The sequence below is a fragment of the Patagioenas fasciata genome, chromosome 3 (genome assembly GCF_037038585.1).
Source record: "Patagioenas fasciata isolate bPatFas1 chromosome 3, bPatFas1.hap1, whole genome shotgun sequence".
In the NCBI taxonomy this organism is placed as follows: Eukaryota; Metazoa; Chordata; class Aves; order Columbiformes; family Columbidae; genus Patagioenas; species Patagioenas fasciata.
In genome coordinates this window covers 124543776-124555362 of record NC_092522.1, presented here as the reverse complement: position 1 = coordinate 124555362, position 11587 = coordinate 124543776, and the positions used below count along the sequence as shown (strand labels likewise).

General features: G+C 57.1%; 1 protein-coding gene across 4 annotated transcripts; it reads left to right on the top strand.

Moving 5' to 3' along the window:
- Positions 1 to 4265: 4265 nt before the first annotated feature.
- Positions 4266 to 11311, top strand: STMN4 (stathmin 4). Of its 4 annotated transcripts, none has more exons than XM_065834431.2 (6): positions 4266 to 4367; positions 6688 to 6738; positions 7136 to 7231; positions 8191 to 8396; positions 8594 to 8785; positions 9271 to 9715. In XM_065834431.2, exons 1-6 carry the CDS (start codon positions 4322 to 4324, stop codon positions 9412 to 9414), a joined length of 735 nt encoding a protein of 244 aa, XP_065690503.2. In that variant the 5' UTR covers positions 4266 to 4321; the 3' UTR covers positions 9415 to 9715. The 4 variants fall into 4 exon arrangements, with proteins under 4 accessions (XP_065690503.2, XP_065690502.2, XP_065690505.2 ...); XM_065834430.2 differs by having other exon boundaries at positions 8188 to 8396; XM_065834433.2 differs by lacking the exon at positions 9271 to 9715 and adding an exon at positions 9722 to 11311 and having other exon boundaries at positions 4269 to 4367.
- Positions 11312 to 11587: the final 276 nt, after the last annotated feature.

Here is an 11587-nt window from a genome sequence, read left to right as displayed (position 1 = left end):
TCACAGATTAAAGCCAGGAAGGCTTTGGGGAGAAGGTGCATCCCTGCCAGGGGGCTGGAAATAGTACATGAAACCATCTCTGGGATTTCTAGGTTTGTAGGATTGTTGCAACTTACAGGCTCCAGGTCTCGCTGTGCTGGGTGAAGCAGGGGATGGGACCTTTGGCCACACACCTTGGGGATGGGAAAGTCCCACACACTTGGGTGGACGTGGGCAGAAGCAGGAGTTTCCCCTCCGCAAAAAGAGAACATAATGGGAACATTGTGGAGAGTAACAACCCATCTCCTCCAAACCTTCTCCCCATGACTTCACCCTTTCAAGGGGCTTTTCCCTAAATCCCCAGCTCCAGTGATGTGCGGTTGGTGTTTGGAGGTGGAAAACACTCAGAGGTGGGATGGGGGAGATGAAGAGACCCTTTGCAACCCCATGCTGGGGTATTAATCCTGCTGGAAAAGGGCTTTTTCCCCCGTCCTGGTGAGCACTTGGTGTTTATATGGAAAGGGGGGAGCGCTGGTGGGCTGTGCTGCCCGCATGCCGATATTAATGGGCGGTTTCCATGGTTTCTCCCCATTTGCATAGGATGCTCCTTAGGAACAAGAGCTGGCGGTGGAAAAGGCAAAAAAGAAAGGCAAAAAAAACCCAAAAGGGAGATGTTGTTATTGGAGGGGTGTGGTGTGGGGGTGACCCCGGCGGGCTGACGTTACCGGTGACCGACCCGGCATCCCAGGGTACGGGGAGAGCGGGAGAATTGGGGCGAGCATCCCAGACCTGCTGCTGCCCAGCGTAAATCCTGCAGCCACGGGCGATGTCTCCCCGGGGCTGAGCGTTTGCTCGCACATGCGACGTGGGAGGAGGAATTTGGGGAAAGATGAAGGAAGGAGCAGGTGGGGTTCACGTGGGACCCTCCTCTGCAGCCACCGTGTCCCCCCCCGAAGCCCAAGATCCTACCTGGGACACGCTGCTTATTCACAGCACCTTTTCTGAGCTCGAACCTCCTTCCTTGCAGCAATCAGAAGGGTCTTGGTTTATTATAATAATAATTATTATTATTATTACCACAATAATCACAAACAACATTTTAAAATTATTTTTCCTTTTATTTATTTTATTTTATTTTACCTTACTATATTTTCTCTTTTATTTTATTTTATTTTATTTTATTTTATTTTATTTTATTTTATTTTATTTTATTTTATTTTATTTTATTTTATTGTATTGTATTGTATTTTATTGTATTTTATTGTATTTTATTGTATTTTATTGTATTTTATTGTATTTTATTTTTATCTTTTTACTTTCTAAATTTTCTCTTCTTTCACTTTTCTCTTATTTTCTCTTCTTTTTCCCTTTTCAAATTTTCTCTTCTTTTATTTGTATTTTACCTCTCTTTCCTTTCTCTCTCGTTTTCTCCTCTTATTTGTATTTTAGCACCATTTTGGGTCGCTCACGCCCAGGATGAGCAGCGGAGCGCCCGGGATCCCCATCCCCACCCATCCCTGCAAGAGGTGGGTGGGTACCGTTGGTCCACGGGTGGGTGTGGGGCTGTATTGACACCCCCCCCACCAGCATCCCCCCCATTTATAATGACGGGCGATATTTCGGAGCAGCAGGCGGCTCTCCCATTGGCTCGCAGCCCGGCGATGATGTCATTTCTGCCCAATCAGGGGGTGCAAAGCACCTTTTCCCCGCCTCGCCCCCCCCTCCCCAACCCCGAGTACCAACTGGTGCATTCCGAATGGGTGGGGGGAGCAAGGGGGACCCCTCCAAGAGGAGGTTTCCCAGCCCGGGGGGGTGCAGGGGACAGATCTGCAGGTGGGTCCCCAGCGCTGGGACAGGTTCAGTGACAGCGATGACGGGAACGTTAGTGGAGAGGTTGGGGATGTCCTGGGGAGGGAGGGGGGTGCAGAGGCCACCCCAGCCCCGAAACCACCCTGAGCACGGCTGGGGGATGGGAAAGGGTCTGGGGACACCCCATCTGCTCGGCCCATCCCTGGGGTCCCCCTGGGTGCCCAGGTCAGCAGGAGCATCCTGGGACACATGGACCTTCCTCTTGGTCCAGCCCGGGGTGCAGATGGGTCCCATGCACCCATGGCAAAAGGGTTTTTCCATCTCTCCCATCCGTGTCTGGGAGGGGTTTGGCCATTGGCACCGGGCAAGTGTCCCTAAGGCAGAGGGGCAGTCGTGGGGAAGGCAAACCCTTCACCTGGTGCTTCTCCTGGGGCCTCCTCTTTTAGTTTGGATCTTGGGAACAATTTCTTCCCCAAAGGGCTGTGGGGCATTGGAACAGGCTGCCCAGGGCAGTGCTGGAGTCACCATCCCTGGAGGGCTGGACAGACGGACGTGAGGTTCTCAGGACATGGGGCAGTGCCAGGGGTGGGGAACAGATGGACTCAATGAGCTTGTGGGTCTTTTCCAACCAAAATGACTCTATGATTCTTCTTGTTGGGAGTCTTTCCTCCCCAGAACCAGCTCCATGACCAACCTCCCTTCCAGCCACCTCTTGCCATCTCCTGTGCTGGAGATGGCCCCACACCAGCCTGTCCCCAAGGAAGATTTGGTGGGGACAATGTGGACGGCAAAGGAGCAGCCCATGGCTGCCCTGGTTAGACCCGAATCATCTTCGTCTCCTTTTTCTACACCTCGTTTAGATCCCAGTGCTGGAGCAGCCCAGACGCCTCATGGGGTGGAGGGTGAAACCCTTAGGGATGGTGGCCACCAAGTGTCCCCAAAGCCACAGGAGCTCCAGGAACTGGAACCAAGCGCTGTCCCCCCCAAATGCTGGTCCTGTGGAGCTGAGGGACAAGGAGGCACCTCAAAATGTGCCCCCCTGCCAGCGCTCCCAGTATCTCTGCTCGCTCCAGAACCCCCACCAGCCACGCAGCCACCAACGCGGGGTCCGTGGAGAGCTCAAAGGAGTATTTGAGCAGATCCTCCTGCACCCTCCCGCCGTGGGGTGTCACGTAACCCAGTGCCAGCCACGGCAGGGACCGTCCCGCAGCCACGTGTGTCCCCACAATGGCTGTTTGTCCCCTAGTTGGCTGCTGAGCCCTGACTCTTTCATCCCCTTGGCTCCTCCAGCTCCCAACTAGCGCTCTGTCCCCTTGGATGTCCCATGAGCATCCCACCCACAGCACCCACACATGGGTGGGCACCCAAACCCTGCCGAGCCAGGGGATATCTGGTGTGGATCCTTTTGGAGGGAAGCAACGTGCCGTTGAGTTTCAGATGAGCTAAATGGTTGGGCTGCGGTGTCACACGTGATGTCACCCCCATTTCCAGCTGGGTCACCCCGTCCTTCCCCATTTCCTGAGGCCATGCGGCTTTGCAAAGCCACCCTACATTTATTTTCTGGTGGGCAATCACCTCCCCACAGCCGCCCTGATGCTCATTGCATAACGGAGGAGACCGGTGCCTAAATATACCCGCACGGTTCCCCAGAGGTGCCGGGCGTGTGATCACCATCAGACACAGCTGTCGGTGAGAAATGGGTCAGGGTGAAGCAGATTTGGGGGAAGAAAAGTCACTTTATGGGAAGGACATGGCCCGGAGAGATGTCCTAGCTCTACTGAGGCTCCCCGAGGACCTTCGCTCGCCCCGACATCCCCAGCGGCTTCACACCGAAATAATTTCGGAATCTGGGACTTGGCCTCTCCCCGTTCCCATTGCCCACTTTGGAGGAGGATAATGAGTCCTCACGTGGCTTTGGGGATGGGTCACAGCGGCCTTATGCCACATCCTGGTGCTGGGATGATGGAGGGGGGCCCCCATTGCCTGCCAGCATGGGGACAACACCCCACAGCCTGGCTTTAGGGGAGCAAGGTGGTTACATCCATTGGAGATGTCACCAGGATCCCATTAAACCCTCCCAGTCCCTTTCTTTGTCACTTTGTCACCCCATAGCTTTGTCCTGCTCTAGCAAAGAGCCAACACTTGCTTCCCACCATGCGCTCAGCCCTTTTCATCCATCACCCCCCCAAAAAAAACCTGTGAACCCCCCGTTTCGGGCCAAAACCAACCCCTCACCCCCACCCACCTTCACTCCCAGCTCACCCCTTGCTTCTATCATTTTTTAAATGTGATTTTTAATTTTTTTGGGGGGGTTTTTTCTTCCCCCCCCCCTCCAAAACCCAGCCTGAAAATAGCTGCTGGGGCGTGATGTCATCGGGCTGGTACCCGGTTCGCACAGCCCCTCAGCCAATCAGCGGCGGCAGCGCGGATGCTCCAATCGCAGAGCGGAGCGGTGATGTCATGGCGGGGGGGGGAGCGCTGGGGCCCCCCCCGGGCTGGGATGCTCCGCTCGAACCCCCCGCGCCCGCGTTAAATGAGCCCGAGGAGCGCGGAGAAGCAACTCAAGCACCGGCGCTGGGGTGAGTGCTATGGGGGGGTATTTGTTGGCCGGGGGGGTGTGTGTTTTTTTGGGGAGGGGAAGCGTTGAAAAGTTTTCGGGAGGGGTTGAAGTGGGGGGGGGTATTTTTTCAGGGGGGCACTGAATGTCGTTTTCTAGCTGCGACACCCCGTTTTGTCCCCCTCCCCATCCTTCCAGCATCCTCGCTGTGCCGGGACATCCCCGTACCCCCATTTATTTTGGGGTGGTACCCACTCCCGAAGGGGCGTTTTCCACCCCCCCTGGACACTGGGATTTAGCCAGGGGTACATGTGTGTCCCCCCTCCCATCTTAACAGCCAAACTGGGGCTTCTGGAGAACCCCCACAACAGGGAGGTGCAGGGATGGGGTTCAGCATCCTCCACCCCGCCCCAGCATCCTGGGGGGGGGTCCTGCACACTCAACATCCTTGGAACACCCAGAGGGGTGCATCACCTCGCCTGGACCACCCCCCCACCCACAAATGTGGGCGCACGGATGCGGAGCCCCCTCGGAGGTCAGGGCCAGGCTGAATTATTGATGGTGGCAGGATGCTGGTGGAGGTGACCTGATAGATTTATTCCAGGGAGGGGGGAAAAGCGAGGGGGAGGGAGGGAGGAGGCGGCTGCCATCCTGCTTCACCCCCGGCAAGGCAGGGGGGGCAGAGGATCCATCTCTTGGGAAGGTTCAAGAGAAGGAGCTGGGAGCACCCCCAGCTCCTTCATCCCCTCCACCTCTGGGTGCTTCTTCCAGGGAAGGGGATGGGAGATTTGTAGGAGGGGGGGGGGTCCCCAATGTCTCAGGGGATTTTTTGGCATAGATCAGGGTGTGAAACCAGGTTACACCTTTTTGGGGGGGGTGGGATCAGGTCCCCTCCCTGCCACGTGCGCTGCATTGGGAGCAGCATCGCTCCCGCGGCCGCTCTGTGCTGGGGGTTCGAGCGAGGTTTAAGCATGGGGGGGACAGATTTCAGCCTGAGGGGGCCAGATTTCAGTGTGGGGGTGTCAGCAGCAGCAGGACCCCCAACCACACCCCTGGTTGGGGCTGCCAGGGGGGCACTGGGGCTGGGAAGCAGAGAGGGAAGGGAGCTGAGCAGGGAGGGGTTTTCCTCTTGGAAAAGCCTCTGAACACCTTGACCAGCATCTTCATCCAGTGAGGAGGAGGAGTGTGGCTGGTACCGTTAGGGGTGAACCCCATCATCCTCTACATTTTGGGTCCAATGGCCATCTCTACGTTTTATTGTCATGAATGCCTAGAAGAAGGGGTTCTCTAGCATGAAATTTGTTCAGATGTGTCCCCCGTTTGGCAAATCCTGGGAAAACGAGGGTTTGGGTGGTGACACAAGGGGTGGGAAGGGAAGATGAAGGCTGTCAGGGCTCCCGGCACAGCCTCGTGTCACCACATGAGCCATCGGAGTGTCCCCACCCTACCTGGGCAAGAGCCACTGAGAGAGAGCGAACCCCTCCAACCAGGGGGGTTCACCCCTGGGTAACCTCCAAACCCAATCATCCCTGGCTCTGGGGGTCACCTAAAAGAGAGGGAGCATCTCCAAAAGAGGTGTCCCCGGCAGCGTGTCCCCGTGTTTTATCCCAGTCCCCTCCCTGGCAGGTTATTTGCGAGAACGCTGTGTTGGATCTCGGCAGGATGGGGTTGAGGGGTCGGGGTTTATTGGGAACTCCCCAAGTCGAGCTGGGTCGGGGTGTGTTGTGGTTGTGGAGCTGACAGCGCCTTGGTGTCCCCAGGATGCCCATGGTGGGGGTTACCCCATCCCTGGGGGACTGTGGGGATTTACAACTCCCCATTTTAAAGAAGGATTATTTTTTTCCTTTAGAAACAAAAGCCATGAATAATTCAGAAAATCTCAGCTCGTGCTTTGGTGTTGCTGGGAAGGGCATTTCCACAGTGAAACCCCTCTGATGGCCCCAACACCCCCTTTGTGCACCCCAGAAACCCTGGGAGAGGGGGATGACCCCAGGTTATCCATATTTTAATGAGTTTTTGGGTGTTGCTGCCCCTCGCCAGGTCTGGCGCTCACCCTGGGGATGGGTGGGGGGTCCCAGGGACGCCCCCACTCCTGACCCACAGCCACAGGGACCCCCGGGGAGGTTCCCGGTGGGATGCAGGAGATGATCCTGGTGCATCAGCCCATCTGCAAGGGGCGAGCTGAGTACTGGGGGTCTCTAGACATGAGTGGGGGTGACAGTAGGGGTGGCCTTAGTACATATGTGTGTCACCCCAGCGTCACACCAGAGTGTCCCCCACATCACACCAGTGCCCCAGCCCCTAGGACACCCCACAGTGACCCCAGCTCTTTCCTCCCACAGGAACTCTCTTGCTGAGGACGCTCAAGGATCTCCGCGCCATGACTCTGGCTGGTACGTCACCCTCACAGGGCCACGCATGGGGACAGGGGACAGCACGGTGCACCTGATGCCATGAACCCAACCCTGGCACCTACCCCATGCTGGGGCACCACTGGTTTGAGTGGGGATCCCATCCAAACCAACCAGGGGGTGGCTCTGCCCTGGGACACCCACAGGTTAACACCCCAGGACTGACAGAACCCCTGTGGCCATCAGTAATGCACCCTGCCTCTGCGTGCCTCGATTTCCCCTTTGCATGCCTTGCTTTCCCCACCCACATCACCCTGTTTGCAACATCTGGGCAAACTTTGGTCCCAACCCTTCCCTGACACATGGCAGCCCCCACCCCAGATGTCTGGCAGGACCCCCCCCAACCCCTCTGACCCACAACCCCACCATCTCTCCCCAGCTTACAAAGAGAAGATGAAGGAGCTGCCTCTCGTCTCCCTCTTCTGCTCCTGTTTCCTCTCGGACCCACTGAACAAGCCGGGGTACACGTACGAAGGTAGGACCCTGCTGCCCATTCACGATCCAGGGGTGCAGGAATGGTGGGGGCCGTGGGGGGTTGCAGACCCCCACTTGGCATGAGCAGGGTCACCCTCAAACCCAGAGAGGTGTCTCCATGGTCTGCTGGCACTGGCTGGAAGCAGGGGACTGGATCAGGGTTTTGTGGGGGGACTTGGGCAGCCCCACAGCTCCCTCTCCGTCGCGGCTCCACCGCACGAAGCGCTGAGCGTGGGCTCAGTATTTTTAGGCAGCCGGTTCTGGGTGATTCAGGCTGATTCATGTTGGCAGGTCCAGAGACGATGGAGGGGGATGCTCAGCCTTGGGGGGCTCCTCCTGGCTGGGATCTGCAGCTACAAAGGGGCTTCATGGTCATGTCCCCAGTCCCCAAAGCAGGGCTGATCTCTGTGTCTCCCCTGGGGGGATGCCCGGCCCCTATTTCACCCAAATATTTCCAGGTCATATCTCTTGATGTGTGTTTTGGAGTCCCAATCCCAATCCGTGACACCGGGGCTGAACCGCAGGGGTGCATTTGGGGTGTGAGGGTTTGGGTGAAACCCATGGAGCTGGTGGTGGCCCATTGTGGGGGCTGCAGGTGCAGGACCCTTTTGAGCAGGGTCTGTTGCAATAGGACAAGGGGTGATGGTTTTAAACTAAAGGAGGGAGATTCAGGATGGATATAATGAAATTGTTTGTGCTGAGGGTGGTGAGAGCCTGGCCCAGGTTGGGCAGAGAGGTGGTGGCTGAACCATCCCTGGAGACATCCCAGGCCAGGCTGGACAGGGCTCTGAGCAACCTGAGCTGGTGGAGATGTCCCTGCTCATGGCAGGAGGAACTGGGGGAGCTGGGAAGGTCCCTTCAACTCAAACCATCCTGTGATTCTATGACCCTGGGGATGGTTTGCCCAAAGGGGTGGGATGCACCTGTGCCAGTGGTGAGCCCCTGTCCCTCTCCCAGCAGACACGGTGGACCTCACCTGGTGCGTCATCTCTGACATGGAAGTCATCGAGCTCAACAAGCGCACCTCAGGGCAGTCCTTCGAGGTCATCCTCAAGCCCCCATCGTTCGATGGCATCCCCGAATTCAACGCCTCCCTGCCCCGGCGGCGTGACCCTTCACTGGAGGAGATCCAGAAGAAGCTGGAGGCAGCAGAGGAGAGGAGGAAGGTAGGTCTGGTGGCTTGTGCACAGCCTTTCAGCATGGGGACGTGCCCTGGGGACACCAAACTTGGGCTGAGGGTGCTCACTCAGTGAAGTGCACCCACCCTTGGGGATGCTGCTGAGTTTGGAAGAGGGTGGTTTTGGCCAGGAGGAGAAGAGACCCATGGTCCCCATGGCCATTGTATCCCCTTTGACCACACCAGTACCAGGAGGCTGAGCTGCTGAAGCATCTGGCGGAGAAGCGGGAGCACGAGCGGGAGGTCATCCAAAAGGCCATCGAGGAGAACAACAACTTCATCAAGATGGCCAAAGAGAAGCTGGCGCAGAAGATGGAGTCCAACAAGGAGAACCGCGAGGCCCATTTAGCCGCCATGCTGGAGCGCTTGCAGGAGAAGGTGAGAACCCGATGAGGAGGGAGGGGGGATGTGCTGGGACACTGGTCCAGGAGGGTGTCACAGAGCCCCTGGGCAGCTTGCATGGCTTTTGGGGTGGCATCATCCCCTGGGGACACCACCAAAGGGGGGGTCCCTCTACCCTCCCACTGTGCAGCAAAACCCAAATGCAATGTCCCACCTGGGGTGGGGGGGTCCTGCCTGACATGTCCGTAGGCTCATGAGTGGTTGGTGGGTGGAGAACTGGGACCTACATCTCACCCATAAACATGCAAAGCCTTTGCTTTCCCCATGTCCCACCGTGGTGGCCTTGACCCACCACTGGCAATTTTTCCACCTCCGGGGCGGCAAATCTTCCCCTGGTCCCTTCGCCAGAGGCCACGGAGCCGTCAGCTCCCTGGTGGAGCTGGAAGGGTCCGTACTGCCATGCTTGGGAGATGCTTCCACCCTGCCAGCCGGTGCAGACCTCTTCTCTCTCCCCGAAGCAGGTCTGTTCCCAACCTCAGCATGGAAGGTCCCACCCTCACCATCTCCAGCTCCCTCCAAAACATCCCTTCTGCAAGGAGCTCGCCCAGTGCCCTTCACCAAACGCCTCAGCTAGCCTTGGGTCAGAGGTGGAGAGCACCAGATAATGAAGGACAATCCGAGCTAACCCCATCTCCTTGGGGCTCCCGGTCCATGCCGTCTGGTTGACATCTACCTCCTAGCTAGAGGGCGAGGACAATCTGTCCCCGAGTGCCTCCACAGTCCTTAAAATCACCCCAGGGGAGGAGAGGAAGCTGTTGACCCATCGGTGGTGTCCCTCGGGGGATGAACCTCACGAAACGCCCTCGTGCCTTCGAACCCCTCCGAAGCCGCTGGCCAGCCCATGGGGACCCCGAAGTCCGTCCAGCTAATGCGTGTCCCCCCCTTCCTTCCCTCCTACCCTCCCCTCCGCAGGACAAACACGCAGAAGAAGTGAGAAAAAACAAGGAGCTCAAGGAAGAAGCCTCCAGATAAAGAGGCGATGGTGGGACTGACAGCTCCGGGGAGGTGGCGGAGGCTGCCGCAGCGCAAGGTCGGATGGTGGAAGGGTGGACGTTCCTCTGCTTTCTTTGTTCGTGAATGTCAAGACTTGACAAGTGAAGCCATCCTAGTCGTTTCGGGGAGGGTGGGGAGGGAGGAGGAAGGCGGGAGGGTGGGCGGGAGGGTGCCGGCTTTGGGATGCCCATCTCCTTGGTGGGTACCATGACCCACCCGTCAACCATGTTTGGAGGAGACAGCCGAGGGCTGGCGAAGTGGAGGAGGTGGCCCCCCCTGGGGAAAAGCCAGGGGGGATGCAGAGGGTGGGGAGGGAAGATTTGGGGGGGAATGTGCATCGTGTGTGACTTTAATTTGGTGCTGGGCAGGCAGGGTGGGCAGGTGGGCATCCCTCTGGCTTCCTTCTTCTCCACCACACCCCATCGATGGGCAACGGCATCTCTTGGTGTCTCTCCCTCCCTTGTTCCTGCCTGGACTCAGGGCCTTTTGCCCAAAGCGGGTGTTATTTGCCCATAGACCTTACAAAACCATTTTGGGGAAGGGGGAGAAGAGACCTCCCCTATTGGAGGTGGTCAGAGGGTGAGGGTCACTTGCTCCAAAGGCTTTATCGGGCTGTAGGAGACCCTGATGATCCTTTTCAAGGGTGAAACTCAAAAGCCCTGTGACTTTCCAAAGAGCTGCATTTTTTTTGTAAGAACCTCTTGAGAATCACCTTGTGGGAACTCGGATGAAAGCCCCTTTTCTGCAGTTAGAGCAGCTGGAAAGCCATCAGCTTTCAGAGGCGGTTATTCAAAAAGGAAGATCACCCCCATGGAGAGTGAAAGCAGGAGAAGAAAACAGGGCAGGGTTGTGGACAGTGTGATGTAAGGGATGGGGAAAAACAAGAGGTAAAATGGAGCTGGGGGAGCGCAGGCTGGAGGGCTGGAGGTGGGATGGTGATGCTGCCCTGAAGAGCAGAAGACAATGGCCATAAGGAACCCCCTGGGGGCAGCGATGGCAGCTCCTGGTGACAACAGGGCAGGAGAAAGGTCAGTTTGGGAACCCACCAAGAGCCCAGGAGGTGTTTTGTGGGAGCTGCTGGGTAATCCCCTAGGTCATCTTTGCCTCCAGGGAGGGGGAGCAAAGTAGAGAACTTGCAGCAAGTTCCTTCCCAGTGGGAGGGATGGCAATGTCCCCTCCTCTCCCAGTTGCCAGCAGGCACTGGTCCCAGTACCACCATGCCCTGGCACCTCAACAGCCTCCAACTCTGATGCTAACAAAACCTTTGGTCTCCACTATGGTCAGAGAAGGCTTCCCAAGCTCTGATGGAACCACATCTCTTTATGTGAGCTGTGAGAAGCTCACCCAGACCCTGGAGCCCCTAGGGGGACCAGTCCTGGTGGGGGAGCATGGGAGAGGGCAGCAAAGGAGACAGAGGGGGCTGTTCTAGCTGTGACACGAGCTGTCCTTTTATTTGTATACAACTATTGTAAATAAACTGCCTTGGCATTTCTTTTGTTTTCTCATAAACTGTGCAGTTTCTTCTGCGTGGTGTTTGTGGTTTTTTGGGGGGGGCATCCCAGCGTCACTTACGCTGGGAAGGGGAAAGGGACTGGGAGGGGGAAATTAGGGTGGGAGGCAGTGTGTGGATCAGGGGGATGAGTCTGTTCTACCCCGATGCCCCAAACACCTCGTAGATCCATTTGAGGTGTTCTTAGAGTTTCCCATCTGGTTCCAGAGGACCCCATGTCACCTCTGCCTACCCCATGTGCCAGCCATTGATAACCCACGGGTCTCCAATGGCAG

Excerpts from the sequence above, each read along its gene's own strand:
- STMN4 (XM_065834430.2), top strand. The coding sequence starts at position 4,322 with ATGAGCCCGAGGAGCGCGGAGAAGCAACTCAAGCACCGGCGCTGGG. Across the intron at positions 8,397-8,593 it reads CAGCAGAGGAGAGGAGGAAG|TACCAGGAGGCTGAGCTGCT; the intron begins GTAGGTCTGGTG and ends TGACCACACCAG. Across the intron at positions 8,786-9,270 it reads TGGAGCGCTTGCAGGAGAAG|GTCTGTTCCCAACCTCAGCA; the intron begins GTGAGAACCCGA and ends TCCCCGAAGCAG.